The sequence below is a fragment of the Xiphias gladius genome, chromosome 5 (assembly GCF_016859285.1).
Source record: "Xiphias gladius isolate SHS-SW01 ecotype Sanya breed wild chromosome 5, ASM1685928v1, whole genome shotgun sequence".
Taxonomy (NCBI): domain Eukaryota; kingdom Metazoa; phylum Chordata; class Actinopteri; order Istiophoriformes; family Xiphiidae; genus Xiphias; species Xiphias gladius.
Genome location: NC_053404.1, coordinates 12,669,407 through 12,689,472, shown reverse-complemented (window position 1 = coordinate 12,689,472; position 20,066 = coordinate 12,669,407). Strand labels below are relative to the sequence as shown.

General features: G+C 41.8%; 1 protein-coding gene across 6 annotated transcripts in view; it reads left to right on the top strand.

The window, feature by feature from the left end:
* The window catches only part of sulf1 (sulfatase 1), a 36,081-nt gene that overhangs the window by 11,967 nt on the left and 4,048 nt on the right, over positions 1-20,066 (top strand). For 2 of the 6 annotated variants that reach the window (XM_040126469.1, XM_040126472.1), the window contains exons 1-17: positions 1,727-1,901; positions 2,358-2,597; positions 3,264-3,415; positions 6,096-6,265; positions 8,934-9,084; positions 9,216-9,391; positions 9,585-9,713; positions 10,290-10,346; positions 12,589-12,715; positions 14,956-15,169; positions 15,821-16,067; positions 16,201-16,297; positions 16,418-16,512; positions 16,686-16,757; positions 17,571-17,743; positions 18,010-18,152; positions 18,442-18,565. In XM_040126469.1, the coding sequence (XP_039982403.1) occupies positions 1,727-1,901; positions 2,358-2,597; positions 3,264-3,415; positions 6,096-6,265; positions 8,934-9,084; positions 9,216-9,391; positions 9,585-9,713; positions 10,290-10,346; positions 12,589-12,715; positions 14,956-15,169; positions 15,821-16,067; positions 16,201-16,297; positions 16,418-16,512; positions 16,686-16,757; positions 17,571-17,743; positions 18,010-18,152; positions 18,442-18,565 (2,542 nt within the window). Of the gene's footprint in view, positions 1-1,079; positions 1,134-1,602; positions 1,902-2,357; positions 2,598-3,263; positions 3,416-6,095; positions 6,266-8,933; positions 9,085-9,215; positions 9,392-9,584; positions 9,714-10,289; positions 10,347-12,588; positions 12,716-14,955; positions 15,170-15,820; positions 16,068-16,200; positions 16,298-16,417; positions 16,513-16,685; positions 16,758-17,570; positions 17,744-18,009; positions 18,153-18,441; positions 18,566-20,066 lie in introns of those variants that run through there. The other 4 variants (XM_040126467.1, XM_040126468.1, XM_040126466.1 and 1 more) reach the window with 4 other exon arrangements.

Genomic DNA, 20,066 nt, shown 5'->3' with positions numbered 1-20,066 from the left:
TTCCTGAAGCAACAAAAGCCTTAGGTATAGATCAACATAGGGCATTAATAACAAAAATGATTTACATATTACCCTTTTAAAAATGTTTACACACTTATCCAGAGTATCTTCCATTATGTGTCAGACACCATAAATGATCAATTATTTTAGTTTATAGTTTCTAGTCTTTGGACGGGCCCTTTGTGGAAATGAGGGTAAAGGGGGAGCCACTCAGTGGGGTTCGACCAGGCTCAGGTGTCATAGACCTGCTATTTGCTTTCAGGCCATTAACTCAGAATAGGGAGCAGTATGGTGCCACTCAATGAGACTACGACCCAAAAGGCACTTTTTTACAGGCAATGATAGAGTACTCATTACTACAACGTCATGGTTCATCTCGTAGCCAGAAGCCTTTCTTTCAAATATGTATTTTTACAAAGCTACCTGCAAATTTAAATCATCCTGGCATTTTTGTCTATATTACCTGTGCACTCAATCTTGTCATTTGGATTCATGGATTAACATTTGAAATTTGTTTTAAACAAGTCTCATCTCTCTTGTTGACACCATGAAGACCAAATTCTGTTTTTCTGAACGTGTGGCGAGCTTGGTCTTAAATTTAATATCAATTTTATACTGGTCAGTGGCATTTAGGCAAAGAATATGTAAACGTTTATGGTCAACAATGACATTGTAAGTGAGCAAGAGGCCTGTGTGCTGTGATGAAAACTCCTGTGATAACTCAGTGGTAATTTGTGATTGGCGACAGTGGCATTGGGATTAATGTAGCGGAACCCTCTCTCCGCCTCCTGTGCCCCCTAACCCTCCAACCCCCACCCCCCTAGTGTGGTCTCATCCTCCCCACCGGCCCTCTGTCACGCTTGACTCACCAGGGGGTGACTTTTGAGTGACAGGTGGAAGGTGGACCATGATTGGCTCACACAGGAGCTTGGCTGTGGGGGTTTGAGTGCAGACAGCCAATGGCGTAGTCTCAGCACACTTAGCTGAACAAGAGCTCTCCATTAAAGATGGAGAGTTTCCATGTGTGACTGTGTGTTATCTGACACAGAAGGAGAGAGTGAAAAACACAAGTAAAAGTACGAGGATATTATGAGAAAAGACCAAATAAAATAAGACTCATGGAATTCTCTGAGGTGAGATCTGTGTTTCTAGATCTTCATTGCTCTTTTGTCATTTAGAATGTCTTTTGTGGGTTGCTGTGATCTAGTAGTTTTTTTCAGTTCAGGCCAGGAGAGGTGATGTTGATGGATTTTGTTTTTAGGAGAAATTACTGATGGGATTTCAGTCAGCACGCAACATGTGTTGGAACCCAAGTTTTCCTTGGTGCACTCGAAGGCTAAAGCGTGGTAGATTTTTTATTTTTTTTGGCTTCTCTGTTTATGGATAAAATGTAGTGTTTGAGCGTGATTTGTGACAAGATGCACACAATTAATCTAAAGCAAATATGCTGAAATGTTCCCAGTAGGAATCTAGGCTTTTCTTTCTGAGACCTTAGTGCAATTCTCTATTAAACTACTTCAAAATTGCTTACTTTATTTCTCTTTTTCACCATGCTCCTTTTCTTAATGTCTTCATGTGTTTTCTCCTTCTGTCTCCTCACAGTCAACCACGGCTGCGAGACCCGCCCAGTTGTGAGTGAGTGGCCTGGCTGGACCTCTTCTCCCTCCCTTCATCTCTCTATTAATCCTCCCATCTACCCATCCTGTCTCCTGTCGTCTCAGGCACCATGCTGATTCAGTGGCTGGTCTGGTTGGCCCTGCTGACACTAGACTGGGCTCCAGGCAGCTGGGCCTTCACCACCACCAGGGCGCAGGGCCTGAGGGGTCGCATCCAGAGAGACCGCAGAAACATCCGACCCAACATTATTCTCATCATGACTGATGACCAGGATGTTGAGTTAGGTAAGGCTGGCACACTTCCGGGTCTTCCTGGAATTCTATGGGCCCTATTTACTTTTCATTTGGGTCCTATTTTTTTCCTTACTTAAAAAAATCTTTGTTACACTGTTTCTTACATAAAATTTTCTGGGGTTTTTTTCATATTTTTCTCTCTACGCTATCTTAATCAATATCTTTGTTGTTTTAGGTATTTGCATCAGGATGTATATAGTCTTCCACCACACATGAAATATTAAATAAAAGCCATAAGCCAGAGCTGGGTGGCCATCTGGTCTATTAACTGCTGAATTATAATTATTTTACCACTCATAGAATTCAGTAAGAAAAGTTTAAGTAATCTAAATAGACTGAATTGTGTTTAATCAAGTAAATAAAATTTTCATTGTTGAAAAAAGTAATCACTTAAGATTTTAGTGTTACTGTATCACTCAGCACTGATCTTCATACCTTACCTTACAGGTTCTCTACAGGTGATGAATAAAACCCGTAAAATCATGGAAGATGGAGGCATTACTTTCACCAATGCCTTTGTCACCACACCCATGTGCTGCCCATCACGATCCTCAATGTTGACGGGCAAGTATGTCCACAACCACAACACCTACACCAACAATGAGAACTGCTCCTCTCCTTCCTGGCAAGCTCAGCACGAGCCACGCTCATTTGCTGTCTACCTCAACAACACCGGCTACAGGACAGGTTGGTGACTATGAAGACGTGCAGACACATACACAGAAACTTAAATTTAACAATCAGATTTAAAGGCCTTCTGAATGCTCACCAAAGACCTCTTAATGTTGTGCTGGTGATGTTCTCATTATTTTTTATGGAAAAGTGGCACCTTTCAGGTAATGATGGTTCACCTGTATTGGGTACCATTTCATTTATGGCCGAGAGACTGTCAGTCACTACCAGCTCAAATCTCCTCCTGGCCATTCTATATTCACATTAGTAAGCTAGACTCCACCGCCCTGCCTGTCTGCCTGTCTGCTGTGAGAAATGCAAACACAGCGAGCGTGCCAGGTCAGTGTAGTGTCTCATCAGACAGTGTCTGTGTGAGTGATGGGCAGGCGGTGGACTGGGCAGCTCAGTGGGGTCCTGTGGGCTGCAGCATGGCCTGCGGTTTTCAAGCTGATGCGTTGGTCTGCAATTAGCCCTCTCTGGGACAGGCTGGCTTCCTGCCCAGCCTATCCGAGAATGCTGTGCAGTGAAGCCAGAGAAAAAGAGACTAGCAACAAGGTTGTGCGTCACATACATGCATACAGATAAAGTCCCACAGACCAAAACATGCAAACAAGACTATTAATTAAAAGAAACCCTGCATATTGAAAAAAGCCCTCCTTTCTCTCTCCTTGTCTTCTGCAGCCTTCTTTGGCAAATACCTCAATGAGTACAACGGCAGCTACATCCCACCTGGGTGGCGCGAATGGGTTGGATTGGTCAAAAATTCCCGCTTCTATAATTACACTGTCTGTCGGAATGGTTACAAGGAGAAACATGGTGCCGATTATGCCAAGGTATGTCTTCCCATTATTTATAAAAAAGGACTATTAACTCAATCACTCATTTGTTTTCCCTTTATGACCCAATATAAAGGCTTTGACTGACAAATTGCACGTTCCACTCACTTATAAATACAGACATTGAAACACTTCACTTATCACAGTGTTGTGATCCAGGCTGGCAGGAATTCTCATTCGAGAATTAAAGGGAATGAGCTGACTTGAAGTGGCGTCTCCTGTTTCTGCAGCATCCCTTTATTATGACGCACTTTACCTCAACACACAGACTCTGTAACATTGAAGCATCTTTATGAGAAGCCAGTGTTGCCTGTGATAAATACCACCCTGCACTTGTTTTTGTCTGTCTGTCTGCCCTTTTCTTTTTCTTTTTGTCTTACTGTGAAGTTTTGCAGAATGATTTTGTGCTATAACACCACAATAAAATATGAGGGGAAATTTTACTTTACCACTGTCAGACTCTGGAGATGAACACTGTGGTTGCACTGTCTTTTTGTGGCACTGGTTGGCACTGGTCATCAATCTTCCCCAAATGTTTTTATGGGAGCTGTCACTTTGTTTTAGCAGCTCCATGCCAATATCTTCCCAGGTAGCGTAGATCTGGGGATATGAGGAATCCATGAGGAGGGTTTATAGTTTGGATATGTGTCAAGATTCAAGATGTCCAAAAGATGGGCAAACAAAATGTTTAGAATGCTATTCCTCTGCCAACTTGGACTTAGGTGTAAAGTTACCCACAAGCTGAGGCCAAGGTGTTTACATGACATGGACTTGGTCAGCAGATTCTGGTTTTAAAGCAAATGGACACATTATTTGCTGTTTATTGCCAAAACCAGTCAACCTGCTACCCATAGGTCAACCAAAACTCCTCTTTTTAGATTCAGACAGTGTGAAGAGGTCATGGTATTCCGCACATAATGTAGCTAGCACACACAAGTCATTGTGATGAGGCACTTACCCGTTGGTTTCATCCAGTTAAATCCCATCTGATTTTCCAATTGCAGGAGGATGAGTTCATTAAGGTTAAAGCCTTTGTTAAAGACCTTTTGTGTGAGATTTAGTTTCTGATAATATGATTCATACACATTTTTCTTCAAATTCCTTGACAGAAGACAACCGTCATAGAGATACACAGCAGCCTGCGTTACAAGTCAGATGTAACATGTTTCTACTGATCAAAGATCAAGCAGCCTCAAATTAATCTTGTAAATTCAAACCCCCACCCCCCTTCTGCATTCACAGTAAAACCATATAGGTTATTATAAAACTTAAAATTTCAGGATCTCAATTTAAATGGAGGAATGTCATTGGGAAATTAAACCATGTGTGAATGAGTTTGAATTATGTGACTGCCACTTAGTGCTAATCATCTCCAAACGGTTCTGAGAAAAGTGATACTCTTCACCTCCCTAACCATTTTATAGCTCTGGGCCAGGTATTCCCCATGACACTGTCACTTCCTTCTGACCTGCCAGAGCCCTTAGCAGCAGTAGCTCAGAATCTTGAGAGCTGGCAACACAAAGAATACAAGTATGGCAATGCTTTGCCATGTGCACGCAATCACCAGCCTCCATGGGCATGTGCAGCTGCCAGGCCATTAAAGCTGGCCTGGCTATAAAGCCTATTAATAGAGACAGGATGAATCAGCCAAGCCCACTTCTGAAACTTCAGGGAAATCACCCTTTACCCTTTCATTCTCAACCTGGCACTCCCTTCCGTATGTTGTATGCCAGGCAATAACAGCAGCATGCCATAACTGCAGGTAGAATGATTAATCTATTATTGGGAACTTGGCAAATGCAATTGTGATTTTCAGTTCAGGGTGTGATCTACTGTACATTTCAAAAATACTCCACCATGCCTCGAAAAAAAACGTTTTGATAAAATGTCACTCCTGTGGATTATTTGATGTGACAATTTCACCTATCCTGAGTTTAAGCTCTTTATAATAAGTTACAGTTTCATTAATTCAGTTGTCCTCTCCTTGCTCAGACCTCTAAAATTTGAAAACCAGACCATTCAGGATGTTGGGGACAAGTGATCACTCATTCAAACTCATTATTCTTGTAATTAATGAGGCTTATAGCTTTTGAGGTTATTGTGTCTGATTTGTGTGTTTCCTTACCTCCCAGAGTGAATCAGAGAAGGAAAGAAAAGAAGACATGTTAAGAGAAAAGGGATAAAATAAAATGAAGCTAAACAGCGGAAAGAAATGGGTAGTCTGGAGAGGAGTAGAGAGTGGGAGCTGTCATAACAACATACCATTTGAGAGCACCAGGCTCCTCTCACCATCAAGTGGTGTCACATTCAATAGTGCAGCGATTCATTGATGAGGCAACAGCCCATGTACTGTATACACATTCACACACAAACTCAAGTACGCACACACGCATTTAAACACATACCGGCAGGCTGCCATCTGTTGACTCGACAGTTTGGTACTGTAGTGTACTCAATGGCCCCAGTTTATATCCCCACTGGCCCCTCTCCATTTATTTGAAAATGACTGGATGAGGGAAAGCAACATGTCATGGTTATTGGCCGGCGAATGAGTTTTATCAAAGCTTGTGTTGTTTTGAATTTTTCCCCAATTCCAACTTCACTTTTAGCCTTCTCTAGATGTGATTTTAGCCCTGTAGCACTTACTAAATGTATTGGTTTTTGCTCTTCTTTTCAGGACTATTTCACAGATCTGATCACCAATGACAGCATCAACTTTTTCCGCATGTCCAAGAAGATTTATCCTCACCGTCCTGTGATGATGGTCATCAGTCACGCTGCCCCTCATGGCCCAGAAGACTCAGCACCTCAGTACGCTGAGCTCTTCCCAAATGCTTCTCAGCACATGTAAGTTATATTCAGGCTCACATTATTAAACCCACTCATATGTATTACATACACACATAGTGGGACTTTAAACTCTGCAAAAAAATGGAAAAATTAAGATTTAGGGTCCATATTTATAGATTATATATGCAGAAATTTTGGTAGCTTTCATCTTCTGTTAAATGGAATTTTTCTTATTAACATCCAATTTGAGTTTTATGGTTTGGTATACCTAACATTACAGCATGCAAGCCTCTCAATCCCCAGTGATGACAGGTTTCTCAAAGGCTGCTGGGGCTCACGACTCTGCAAGCATTAAATCAAAATGATTTATCATCCAAGAATAGCTGGGGAACATAACATGGCGAAGTGCAGAGATGGCCTTTTTACAGAGTACTGCGCTCATGCCAAGCCCACATCCGCCTCCCACAACTCTTATCGCTTAGTTTAGGCAGCGTTGCAATACACTGGGTCGTTCCATGGCAACATGTCCTGCCATCTCTTGGTAGGCCCTCCAACAGGCTCTCAGGGTGTAACACTCCACTGGGTGGGGGGAGTGACAGTGTTTAAGAGAAACAGAGAATTCAAGGCTGTAAGGCTGCCAGTCACCCAGTGTCTTGTCTCGTTTTCTAATCCCTGCTCTCTCTGCCCACCCCTCCCTCCCCTCATGTGTAATTCTCTAAAGACTTCCTGACCCTGTCCATATCAATCAGTATTTTTTTTCCTGGGGCTCCTGAGACGAGAAGAATGCATGAAATGTGCTATGAAACACCCTTTGTGACGTTATTAATCTATTTTTAGCCTGAGCCTCTGCTTGAAGGGGGTGGAGCTTGGGCACTGGGGTGGCTAAAGGGGTTGCCCCGGTGATTGTGTGTAGGTGCAGTGTGTTTGCATTTTTTGGGTTTTTTTTCCACAGGCAAATGTTGTGGAGCAAATTCTTTTATGCATATGATTATTTGTTTGAAATTGTTCCATTTTGAATTTGAGTTGGTTCAAGGAGTTTAGGTATCCTCTAATGGAAAGATATGACTGCAACTTTATTCAGTAAGACACCTTTTATCTTTGCAGCAGATATTATATACAGCTAATGTGTAATACACAGAGTTTTGGAGAGACTGCGTGGCAGTAAAGGAGGAGCCACCTCATAACTCAATTGAGCTTCTGTACTTTTGACAGCAACAATAGCAGGGGAGGGTGTGATGTTAATGTCATTAACATTCCTCACTGTAGGTATTTTTACCCTGTCTCTTAGATGTAAGCCAAGCTCCTGACTTATTTTAACACCATAGATGTGGCACGGTTTCTTAAATGGCATGTCTCTCCATAGCAGGGAGTGAATTGAAGTTATTCTGGGTATAGCTCAAGAAGTTGCTTCAGGGAATGTCAATAATCCTCAGGCAGGATGTCTCTATGTTAAGTTTTGTAAGGTCAGGAGGCATTCTGTGGTGAAGAGCGGGCCCTGAGCTTCTTTATTACAGGGCTAATAACCACAAAACACTGAACTATATGTGACAGGTGGCAGGTGTGACCTCTCCTATGGACTGGCTTCATTCCACTGACCTCTGCATTCCTGGTTCCCTTGTGCCCAGGGCCCCATACCTTGGTGGCCCTTTGCCCAGAGACAGGTCCCTTTGTGGGGCTTAGTAGACCGCCTGGGTAGGTTGGCGAAGTTCACCCTTCTCACAAAGCAGCCCTGAGGAAATGAGGGCAGAAGGCAGCTCATTCAATCAGAACAAAGCAGCTCCCATAGCAGGTCTTCATTAAGTACGTCTTGATACTTTGTCCAGCAGTTGATTATTTCAGTTGCTATATAAATACTATAGATTGTAGTTATATAGTTTTATAGTTTGTTTTAGGAGTGAATTACTTATAGCAGGAGGGAAACAGTTGGTTATTGCCACATTAAATCCGAACACAACCAAGTACAAAGTTGACTTAGATTCTGGGGCTTTCTACATACATATTCACAGTATATTATTCATATACTATTTAGCTTTGAACCGCAGACACTTTGGTGGAACAAAGTCAACTTCATACAGTAGTCTATTATATACTTCCCTCCTTTACTTTACAGCTAACGCAGACAGGTGAACAGCTTCTCTCGGCTGTAATGCCACAAACAAGACTGCTTCTCCCTCCTGTTTTCTGTTTATCCTCTCTTTTTATTCCCCCATTTTAAATGACCATGACTTATTGAGTTTTTGGTCCAAAAGTTGTTGCAAACTTGATTGTGGGGCCTATTAGTTTCCTAAGCAATTGCCGACCCTCAAATGACTCGTCTGTGCCAAGTGTCCAGTGAAGCAAGGAGATTCTCATCTCTGTGTGAGGAGAGAGATGGTCGGAGAGGAGTGGAAAAACCAGAGAAGGTGCTGGCTGCTCAGTATTAAGACATTTCCTTCAACAAACATAGTAGCTATTGATGCGTGTCAATGCAATGGACAACGGTGGCACCTGTTACTGAGCAGTAGTTAGTGAAACGTAGCAGACAGGTGTTTTTTGGCGTTGTAAATGAGCTCTTCGTAGCTGTTATGTGCTCTGATAACTCATTTAGGCAGATGTCCATAAATATTTTTCTTGCTTTTCTGTGCCTTCATTAGGAACACAGTATATACACATGTTCCATCAAACCTAAATACAACCAATTTTTTAACATGTCTGTGTCTTGTCTCCCTCTGTTGTGCTCTCCTAGCACCCCCAGCTACAACTATGCACCAAATATGGACAAACACTGGATCATGCAGTACACAGGCCCAATGAGACCCATCCACATGGAGTTCACCAACTTTCTCCACCGGAAAAGGCTGCAGACTCTCATGTCTGTGGATGACTCAGTGCAGAAGGTAAATTCTTTGTGTAATTATTAATTGAATTGTTTTAAGTATTTTATTATCGGATGCTGTGTGGCATGTAGGTATTTTAAATATTTGTGTAGTCAACTTTGTATCTTCTCATTGTCACATACTTTACCCAGGTTTATGATATGCTAGAGGAAACTGGAGAGCTGGAAAACACGTACATTATCTATACAGCAGACCATGGCTACCACATCGGTCAGTTTGGGTTGGTCAAGGGCAAGTCAATGCCTTATGACTTTGACATCCGTGTGCCATTCTTCCTGAGAGGGCCCAATGTGGAGCCAGGGACAGTGTAAGGACAAGTAACAACTAAAATCATTATCAGAGTAATCATTATTGTAAAAGGTCAAAATTTACTGGACTTTGTGTATCTTGATATGTTTTCTCTCAGTTCCTGAAGTTTTATCTTCATTTGTTTGGGTTACTTACATTTTGCATTTATTTCAGAAGATGACTTATTCTAAATCTTGCATGCACTTCTGCAGAAACCCTCATCTGGTATTGAACATTGACCTAGCTCCAACAATCCTTCACATTGCTGGGCTGGACACCCCTCCAGACATGGATGGAAAGTCCATCCTTAAGCTGCTGGAACAGGAAAGGACTGGCAATAGGTCTGTATGGATCTGTCATGCCATGCTGTAATGGATTTTATGCACAGCAATTGCATAGTGTGCATGATATGTGCAAAAGTTCTGTTTATTGGCCATTATTGAGCAAATGCAAATTTCCTTAGCCAAAATAATTGCTCTTTTCCAGCTCTGTACAGGGCTATTTGGTGGATTTTCCTTGGCTGAGACACTTTGGCTGGGATTCACTGGGATTCATCTTGTGATGTTTATTGTAGAATTTGTTTGCAAGTTGAATCATTTGTTTCTCCAGCAAACCCACTGTACAAACTGTGTCCAATATGCATGCAAAATCATTGTTCTTTATTCTAGGCATTACAAAGGCACAGACAGCTATTGTTAATATTTCTTCATAAAGGAGAAACAAATCAGATCAGTCACATTGGAAAACTTTTCCAGAGAAACAGAAAGAACTGGGACAATCAATTTAACCCACAAGGTCTTGTGCTCACTGTGATCAACTTCCATAATTTTGGCTAGCTGCGTGTCCGACATACTGTAGCTGATGTTGAGTGTGTAGGCCATATGAATTCTATAAACTTTGTGCCTTTGTTTTCCCAGATTCAAACCCAACCGGAAACCCAAAGTCTGGAGGGACACATTCCTGGTGGAGCGAGGGTAAACTGGAGTTCTTTATTCCCTCTCCATACCACAGGCACATTCATGTCATTGAAAAGCTTTGTGTGTCACCCAAACCTGACAAAACATTTTAATGAACCTGAAATGTGCAAGGCTCAATGCAAACTCCCTCTTTCCATCAACACAGCCACTTTTCCCAGTTATTTGTTATTTGATAGACATTTCCTGACCACAGCTGGCTTGGAAGGCAGTGATGGTGGAAGAGGTTGAAATATTCCTAAATTGTTTGGTAAAGCTATAAGCAGCTGGCAAATAATGACAGTTCACGCAAGAGGCGCTGACACGTGTAACCAAGTCGTTTGCTCATTTAAAAGACAAACAAGCCCAGTCTTTATCATCTGAAGGGGCCTTGCCTATATTGAGTACACAATCGGGGCCCGAAACCTGATTTAGCCTGCTGTTCGTGCACTGGTGGAGACAGAGGGAAGATACATTTCAGTAACATGGTAGAGCTAGATACATGCAAAATAAACAATGGCTAGCCAGGATCAGGATGATGTTACCTGAGGAATGGCTGGAAGGCTCACACTCCATCCACTCATAGGACGTGTCACCAGCCCTCCCAGTGTGGAATGCAGCAGCCACACTACAGCCAACACTTGACTGTTTTCCCAAGACTGTTTTCTACTTAGTGCACACGATCACATACAGTACATGGTCTCTCACAAACCCTGTCAGTACTTTATTTAACCTCTCCTCTGCCACCAGATATATGATGCAGAAAATAATACCTCCAGTCTGTAAGCCTGCTTTTGTTCACTTAACATGTTAAGTTGTGCTAATGCCATGGGTATACTGACAGAAACCTGACAATTTAGGGAGAAATAATCCCATAATGATCTTCGCGTGATATCGGTGTTCAAGAAAAAATAAGTTAAAATTGAATAAATAAAACAGCAGAAAGACATAGAGGCATTGGTAGGAAGATGAAAGGCGAGAGAACATTAACACTGGTTGAGACAAGATTGTGCTGGAAGCATGTGTAATGATACTGTATATTACAGTATGTCACATTCTCTGATACAGCTGCTGTTTTTCCCCACTAGCATTTCCTCACAATCCCTATTTTCTTCCAAATTGCTGTCTTGGCCCTCCCATCTCCATTCCACGTATTTGTTCATTTGCCAGCAACTACGTCAACATCTGCAGACACGTATCCAAGAGTACAAAAGAAAAGAGCCAGTTAGCTCTGCTGCCACACAGTCAGTCAGTCTCCTACTGGCGTATGTTTGTGTGACAGAAGAACTAGCTGGTCCATGGACCACTGTGTATGAAATGAAAAGAGTGTGACTTTTGACGTGTTGGGGCTTTAGCTCTTTTAATCCATTCCACCCTTAATCCACACTGTTTATAAGGGCTGTCTGCTTGTGCGCTTGTCTCTAAATGCTGAGATTAGCCTCCACAGACCTTTCACTCTTGGTACTCAGGCACAGCTATAGCAGCACACACACAGTAGCTAATGTTTTTTGTACACTTCTCTTACTGATCATGTGATATGCTCATTAATTTAATATCCTCACATGACTTCACAGTAATATACCTCTGAGCCTGTGAAATGCTGACTGGCTATGTTGTTTGAGAATCTAATCATCTACGTAACACAGCCATCAGGGACTGACATCAACAGCAACTGTTAGCTCTTTAATCACCCATGACTAAAGGCTAGAGACTACAGCCAGGCCAGTGTGTGAACATTGGCTGTTCTCCCCTGGAACAGTGTGGCAGACAGGAATCAGACAAGACAACAGCCCCACACTTGAAGGGGACAGATTGTTCTTTGCTACATTGTCGCCATCATTCTGCCTGCGGGTCATGAACAGCCATGCCATGTTGGCAGAGAGTTGGGGATACAGCAGGGGATAGGGGGGTTGGCATGGCCTTAGCAGAGAATCAGCCAGTCCTTGTGGTGGTGGCAGAGGAGAAGGAGGCAGGGCAGTTCAACGTGATGCCGAGCCAAGGTCAAACAGCTTGGAGCTGTGCTCCATGCCCAGACCCTCTGGCAAACACACAGATGCTACATAACTTATCCATTCACTGGTTGTGACCATTAGGAGCCCACAGGGCTCCAAAAAGTTAAAAACAGTCTTAAAGTGAATAAAAATTTAATTGAGCTTGATTTATTTCAGTAATTCTTTAATAGTTTAATAGCATATTGACTCCCTGAAAAAGTCTGTTTGTTGATGATGATTTCCTCTTCATTCTTTGAACTTGTGTCGTGCAGAAAGATCCTGAGGAAGAAGGATGACTCAGTGAACACTCAGCACACCAACAGCCTACCTAAGTACAAGAAGGTCAAAGAGACTTGCCAGCAGGCCGAATTCCAGACACCCTGTGAACAGCCTGGACAGGTAAAACAAACACACCCATGTGCACACAAGAAAACTTAATTCTGCGAACCTTTGTGAACAGAAATAAGTTCCCCTATATCCACTAAGGAAAGCTGATAAAGTTCTTTCCTAACAGTAATGAGTACCACTCTTGAAGTGACCTCCGTGCTGACTGTTGAACTGTTCCGCAGAGCCACAAGTGAAATAGTCATTTACAGTACATCAATTGGTTCGTAATTGGACCCTTTTGCACTGTTTTGTGCTGCATTCATTTATTGGTACTTCCCTTTCATCTCTGTCCATTAATTTTCAGGCAGACCAACATCCAAGTGGTACAGTACGTGTCCTTGGAACAGACAGACCAGAATGATACAAATTGTTAAAAGTTTCAGGTAGCGTCAAATGACAGGCTTACTAAGCAACACAAATCCATTTTATGGACACATATGTGTTTTTTTGTAACAATCAGTTATTAAAGACAGCAATGGAGCAGTTCTAGTCGAGCTCAGTTGTGTGTGTTGTTTTGTGTGGATTCATGTGAGAGTTTTGGTACAGTATCGTGTCTTCTTGTAGCTGTAATCATTTACAGTATACATCACAATATGTTGCTGCATAGCATGAAGGATAAGATTTGGTTATGAATTGCCAGTCTGGCATGATTTAACATGGCCTCCCAGCGAGCAGCCTTAAAGAGAGTGGAGTCTTTCTTACAGGGGAAATGGGGCTTACACACAGGAGCAAAGTGCTTGATCCCCCTCTTGATTTTATTCTACTTGTTCTTATTCAAACTCTTCTTCTGTTGCTTACAAACATACAGGAAAAGCTAAAGTGTTCATCAGTATCAGGGCATATTTTATCAACTGTATACCCACCTTTCTGTTACAGAGGAAAACCTTGGCTCAAACTGAAGCGCAGCACTGAAGTAGTTAAAGGGGTTTGTAACAAGGACATCAAACCTCAGTTTTTAACCTGATTTAACTCAGAATGAGAGATTTTTTGTTTTTGAAAAGCTTTAAAAGTTAATGCCCTTTGAATAAACCACATAGTCTTGGTTCAGACTGACCAGATTTTGTCGTAGGCCTTTGGAATCGATCATGTGATAACAGTATGGGTTTGTTGTCGGTACTCCAGATTTACTCACCAGGGACATCAAGCAACCTCTGTTACTGCATGTTTTTCGGGGTACATAACAGTGTGGGTGACTTGTGGTTCTTTGGGTATTCCACTTAACACTCATGTTTCAGCTTGTATGGTCATCCATGTCTGCTCCTAACTAACCACCCCTCTCCTCCTCCTCCATTTCCCATCCATTCATGCTGTCCTGCTGGTGCAATGGTCCTGTTGTGCCTTAGAAGCACTCACAGGAGGGTGGGAGGGAGAGGGAGGAGGATAAAGAAAGACAGAGATTTTTTCATCCCTAAGTGACAACGCATCTCTCTCCCTTGTGTCTTGTCTAATGCTAATATAACAGCTCTGTTGGGCCTGTAAGCTATTCGTCATTATATGAGCCTTCCAAAAGAAACCTGACTAGCCTGATGGCCCTTTGTTTAGAACGTCATTCCCACACTCAGCACTGATCATATGTACTTTGCTCTGCAGATGTGTCTCTTCCATTTATACAAGACCTAAACAGTACCACTGAACATCTGTACTGCGCTCTGCAGATGTTTCTCTTCCATTTATACAAGACTTAACCAGTGGCACTACTCAAAGCAATTAGCCTCAACTTTCGTTTTCTAGTGGAAATGGGTGTTTAGAAAGACAGAGGATGTAGGCAAGTGCGTGGATATGTATTTACACAATTTCGTTGGTGACGCACTTGGCATAGACATATCCAATGTGAGAGTGATAGGAGCTTCCACTTTGTTATCTAGACACTGGACAGACCCAGTTCATCTCATGTAGTCATTGTGGTTTACCTTTCCTGTTGCTTTTGGATGCCATTCTTTCACAAAGGCTGAGATTTGCCTCACATGTCTGTTAGAAGCATGTGTTTCTCAAGGAGTTTCTAAAATCATTACAAAATCAGAGGCTTTGTCGTGAAATGTGAGATTACATTTTTCATATGGTGAACATCCATAGCACTAATTAGCTATGCCAAAAAATCTGTTCATTGCTAAAGTAACACAGTGAAATTCTTAAAAGTTATCAGATCAAGGAAACTTTTAATGGTTTAATTTTTTTGAGAATCTACAGAGAAAATGATTTATGAGGGAATATTTTTTCTCCCTATTTATGTCTCCTTTGGTTTTTACTCGCAGAAATGGCACTGTGTGGAGGAGATTACAGGGAAGTGGAGGATACAGAAGTGTAAAGGTGGTTCGAAAGAGGGCTCCAGGAAAAGGGCCCGCAGCCTGAAGCCTCGTAGCAGTTATGACAACAGAGAGAGAGGCTGTGACTGTGGGGACGCACTCTTCAAACCCTCCAGAGCAGAACGCCGCTCCCACCGTCAGTTCTCCTCCTCATCTGGCCAACGTAAGTACATATGGACAAAGGATATAAATATCTGTTGAAATCATGGTCAGTTTGTTCTTTCTTTATCAAATAATGTATGAGAATATGCAGTTAATTGTAAGTGTTACAGGTTTGGATACATAGATGCAAAGGATTATTTTGGGTCAAGGATGGAGCATCTGGCATGGGACACACAGCTTAAGTCAGCATTCAGCTTTTTCTTAACTTTTAACATTGTATTGATGTCTGTGTCCCAATACCAGCTGAAGAAAAATAAGTCTATAAAGGCTTAAGTCTCCCTGTAATTGAGTATTTCTACTCTAAAGGGAGACCGATGCACAGAAAAAGCAAACATCCTGCAACAAGTCCTGGAATTTATTCTGGGGATGTTGCCTTGTGTGTCTGTGCTGGGATTGTGGTTTGATGCCCTCTAGTGTAGCTTTGAAAAGGTGCAACTGAAGACTGAACATCTAATATTCCTTAAAGATGTGCTCCAAAAATGGCTCAAATATTATGTAGGAGAAACAGTCAAAGTTGCATATTGGGGTTTGGTTCATCAGGAAAACTAAAATAAATTGTTATCAGCAATATAATAATTATAAAAAATAGTAAAATGGGAGCATTAAAACATTGCTTGACTTGAGTTTTTTCATTCTTTTTTCTTTTTAATAGGTTATCGGCCACGTTTTGTCCATACCCGGCCTACCAGGGCTCTGTCTGTCGAGTTTGAAGGTCAGATATATGACATTGACCTCCAAGCAGATGATCAGTCAGCTGTCCGCCGCCGTGCCATCTCAAAGCGTCATTACAACCAAGAGGGTCCAGAGTTTGACTCCGGGACAGATGACGGTTCAGAGGAAATGGTGGCAGATGATACAAATGCTGTGGGATACCCAAACTCGGTGAAAGTTACCCACAAGTAAGAAATCAGTCTCCCTTAAAAACCAAAGTCTATCTCAATAGACACCTTAACATGACTTCTCTTCTCACTTACATTTATACTTTTTCTGTGAAAATGGAAGAGTGTAAAAGGTTTTTTGTATCCGTTTCAGGTGTTATATTTTGATGAATGACAGTGTCCATTGTGAAAGAGAAATCTACCAGTCCTCCAGAGCTTGGAAAGACCACAAGAGCTATGTGGACCAGGAGGTGAGTGTGCAAAGCTTAGGTTGTGTTTTCACAGCTCTTGTCCAGGTAACTCATTTTGTCAGAGGTCGAGGATTTGTCATAATAGATAATACATACTACTTGTCGCAAATTTTTTCCAAGATTGAAGCACTTCAAGACAAAATCAAAAATCTCAGAGAAGTAAGAGGCCACCTAAAGAGGACACGACCAGACGAGTGTGACTGTGGAAAGAAGAGGTAAGTTATTTACATTTCAAATCAAAAATACTCTCTCTTCAGTAATTAGTTTTCCATACAGTATTCAGGTTATTTATAGCTTGTTATAGGCCTCAGGCCAAACTTTATTGGAGTACACAGATAAAAAGTTTTCTTCTACGGTCCTTAGCCTGTGTCTCTGTTTATAAAACCAGCTATTATAGCAAAGGAGACAGAAACAAGGCAGAGAGATTGAAGAGCAGGAATGATCAGCTCCATCCGTTTAAGTGAGTTTCTCCTCCCCTTTAATTGTGGCTTTTCCTCATTTAGTTTCACCCCTTTTTTATAAATGAATACTGACCATTATATCTGCCATTAAGTGTGTAAATATTATATATTATGATGCTGGATGTCTGCATGGTCCCTGCATGTCGGGCTTAAACATGTGACCTTCTCACTAAAGCTCACCATCATTTAGATGACCTTTTAGATCCCAGATAACCAGTCCAGCATGTGTGTGTATTGTATGTTTGTGCTGTGAAGTGTATAATATTTGTGACCTATTTAGAAACTTTCATTGACTGTTTGGTCCCTGAATGGAGTTTAAATGACAAAGCAGATGTATGGCCAGGGACCAATTTTTTTGTGTGTGCGTGTGTGTGTGTGTGTGTGTGTGTGTGTGTGTGTGTGTGTGTGTGTGTGTGTGTGTGTGTGTGTGTGTATATCTGGAAGTGATTGAGTCACATGGAAATATAGAATGACTCAACAGAGGGAAAATCAGTCAGTCCTTCAAACACAGTGATCAACTTGCACCAGGAAACATTGGGAACAGATTATGCCAATACAAAGCAGCTGTTTTTTTGCAGTGCCTGTTGTGTGTTCAGGCAGGGAGGTAGAATGGACAGTGGCTTGAATGTCATCCCAGAGAAAACATAGTAAGAGCTTAAACATGAAAGTAAACAGACTGTCATATCCTGGCATCGTTGATGCCTTCAGAAAATCCCCCTCAGATCCTCCACTGCTGTGGTTAGAGAGGGTAGAGGCTGATGTCATCTTTGCATCCCACTGTTTTGTAATTCTGTCACGTGTCTGTCCTATAGGGAGGCTGTGCAGGAAATAGACAGGAAGGCCCAGTTGTATAATGAGATCCGGAGACGGAAGAAGGAAAGGAAGGAGAAGAAGCGCCAGAGGAAGGGAGACGACTGCAGCCTGCCTGGGCTCACTTGTTTTACACATAACAATGACCACTGGCAGACTGCTCCTTTCTGGACATGTATGTATATTAACTATTAACAATACAGTACAGTTATTTATAGGAAGTTCCCGTCTTAATCCATATTTAATCTAGAAAAAGAACTATATATACATTATTATTAGCAAAAATGATGATGACAATATAACATTTTGTGCCAGCAAATGATACACTCATCTCCCACGACAGTGTTGTATCCTAACTGTGAAAAGGAATTCTTAGTAACTGAGGGCTATTCAGACATTACTAGTTGCAGTGAGGTTGACCGACTCTTCATTACTGTCTAGTGGGTGGATTCTGTGCATGCACCAGCTCCAACAACAACACCTACTGGTGCCTGAGAACCATCAATGAGACCCACAACACACTGTTCTGTGAGTTTTCCACAGGCTTCCTGGAGTACTTTGACCTCAACAGTGACCCCTACCAGGTGGGTGAATATCTGACTACTGTCGTTCACGCTGTGCTCCCTGTCTGTGTCCCTCTGCTGTCTCGCTTTCCCTCGAACGCTTTTTTATTGGCTGCTGCATTATAAAACTCGGCCCATAAAAGTGCCTCGTTAGTAATTTTGAGGGTTTTTATGTGTGGAACAAAGATATGCAATTTTATCCTGCTTTTTTTTGGAGATCTGTATACACATCCAAATATAACATCATGACACTAAAATAAGATTTGTGTGTGTGTGTGTGTGTGTGTGTGTAATTGTATTAAATTCTTAGTTGACCAACGCAGTGTATGCAGTGGATCGGGAGGTACTGAACACGCTCCATGCTCAGCTCATGGAGATGAGAAGTTGTCAAGGGTACAAGCAGTGTAACCCTCGACCTAAAGGTTTGGATACAGGTAAAACACTCACTTTCAGCCTGTTTATTGCTCCTAACTTATTGTCCTAAAATATACAATGAGATTGTTGTACCTATGGACTAATGCACTGGGTTTAGTGGTAGTTGTTATGCCAACAATGATTGAAACAGATTCTACACATAGAAGAATTAGAGTGAAGTTGAAAGTTGCACCAGTTAATTCTGTAAGTGCCATGCATACAGAATACCATGACCTGGATGTCGTGAATCTTCAGAGACATATTGCACCAGGTAATGTGTGCAATAGATGATTAAATTTGAATTTTTTTGATTTAAAAGAACACTCAATGTCAAAATAGTAACCTGAGGGATCATATGGTAATAGTACTACTGGCTTGTGAGATTTTAGTCTAATTTTCCACTGTGTTTTGAATCTGTTTCAGTCTCGGTGGTTTGTGTGTGTTTGCACATATCTGCATGCTGCATGTGTTTGGGGACTCATTGATATATGCTGAAATTTCAGGTGGAGGCCAAAGAATCATAACTGTGTGTCTTTTGATGATGTTTGTTAGATGTGTTCCTCATGAGGAGATATATGCACACTCAAGCACACACTCTGACCCCTCTTTCTCAGCCCAGGACCTTCCAGTCTGCTGGAATATTTCCCCCCTAGTACAGTCAGTACAGTCAAAATTAGGCCATGTTACAGTTGTGCATCCTGGCCATCTTCCCCTTTGTGACTCACTGAGTGCTAGAGATATTATTTAGAGGATGCTGTCATCACGGCAATTGAGGCTGTCATTTTATTTGAGCTCATCTTGCATCACCGTTATAATTAGCCACAATATTTTTTTTTACTACCACCACATGGTCCAAGCATATTTACTGAGCAGGCATCTCAGCGATAGAGGTGGTTAAAAAGTAATGTCATGATGACCTAAGCCCATAAGGCTGAGCTGTAGCATTCGTGTGTGGCATGAACTGGCTGCGTTGCTCATGTCCTGAGGATAAAAACGTCATGCCTGTAATTACCAGCTGGAGAGTGGAGCACTGGAGCTGCCAAACTGCTCTGAGAAAACTGATTGTGTTTCAGTGCTGGCATGCTTGACTTGTCAAAACCTTGCGAACACATGTCACAGAGCTGCCTAAAATCTCTTACTTGCACTGGCTGCCCTTGCGTGGGTATGATGCCAGGTCCGTGAACCAATGAAATTGCTGTTGTGGTTACATCAAGTGGTGTTTTTGTTGGAGAAATATGTAATTAAAATTCAACTATGGGCTGAAGTGGATTTAGTAGTTATTTGCATCTATTTGTGGAGTGTGACTTAACAATCATTATCACCTGACTTGGATAACTTTGTGTATTTTGCTTTGAAGGGGAAACCCAGTTGAACTCCCCACCTCACAAACCACTTTACTCTGATCAATCCTCATCTCTACATCCAGACCAATCATATGAGCTTTCAAACGTTTCCTCCTTGTTTTCTTCCAGTCAAATCCAAACCTCTGTTCTCCTCATTCCTCCTTCTGATCATCCAATA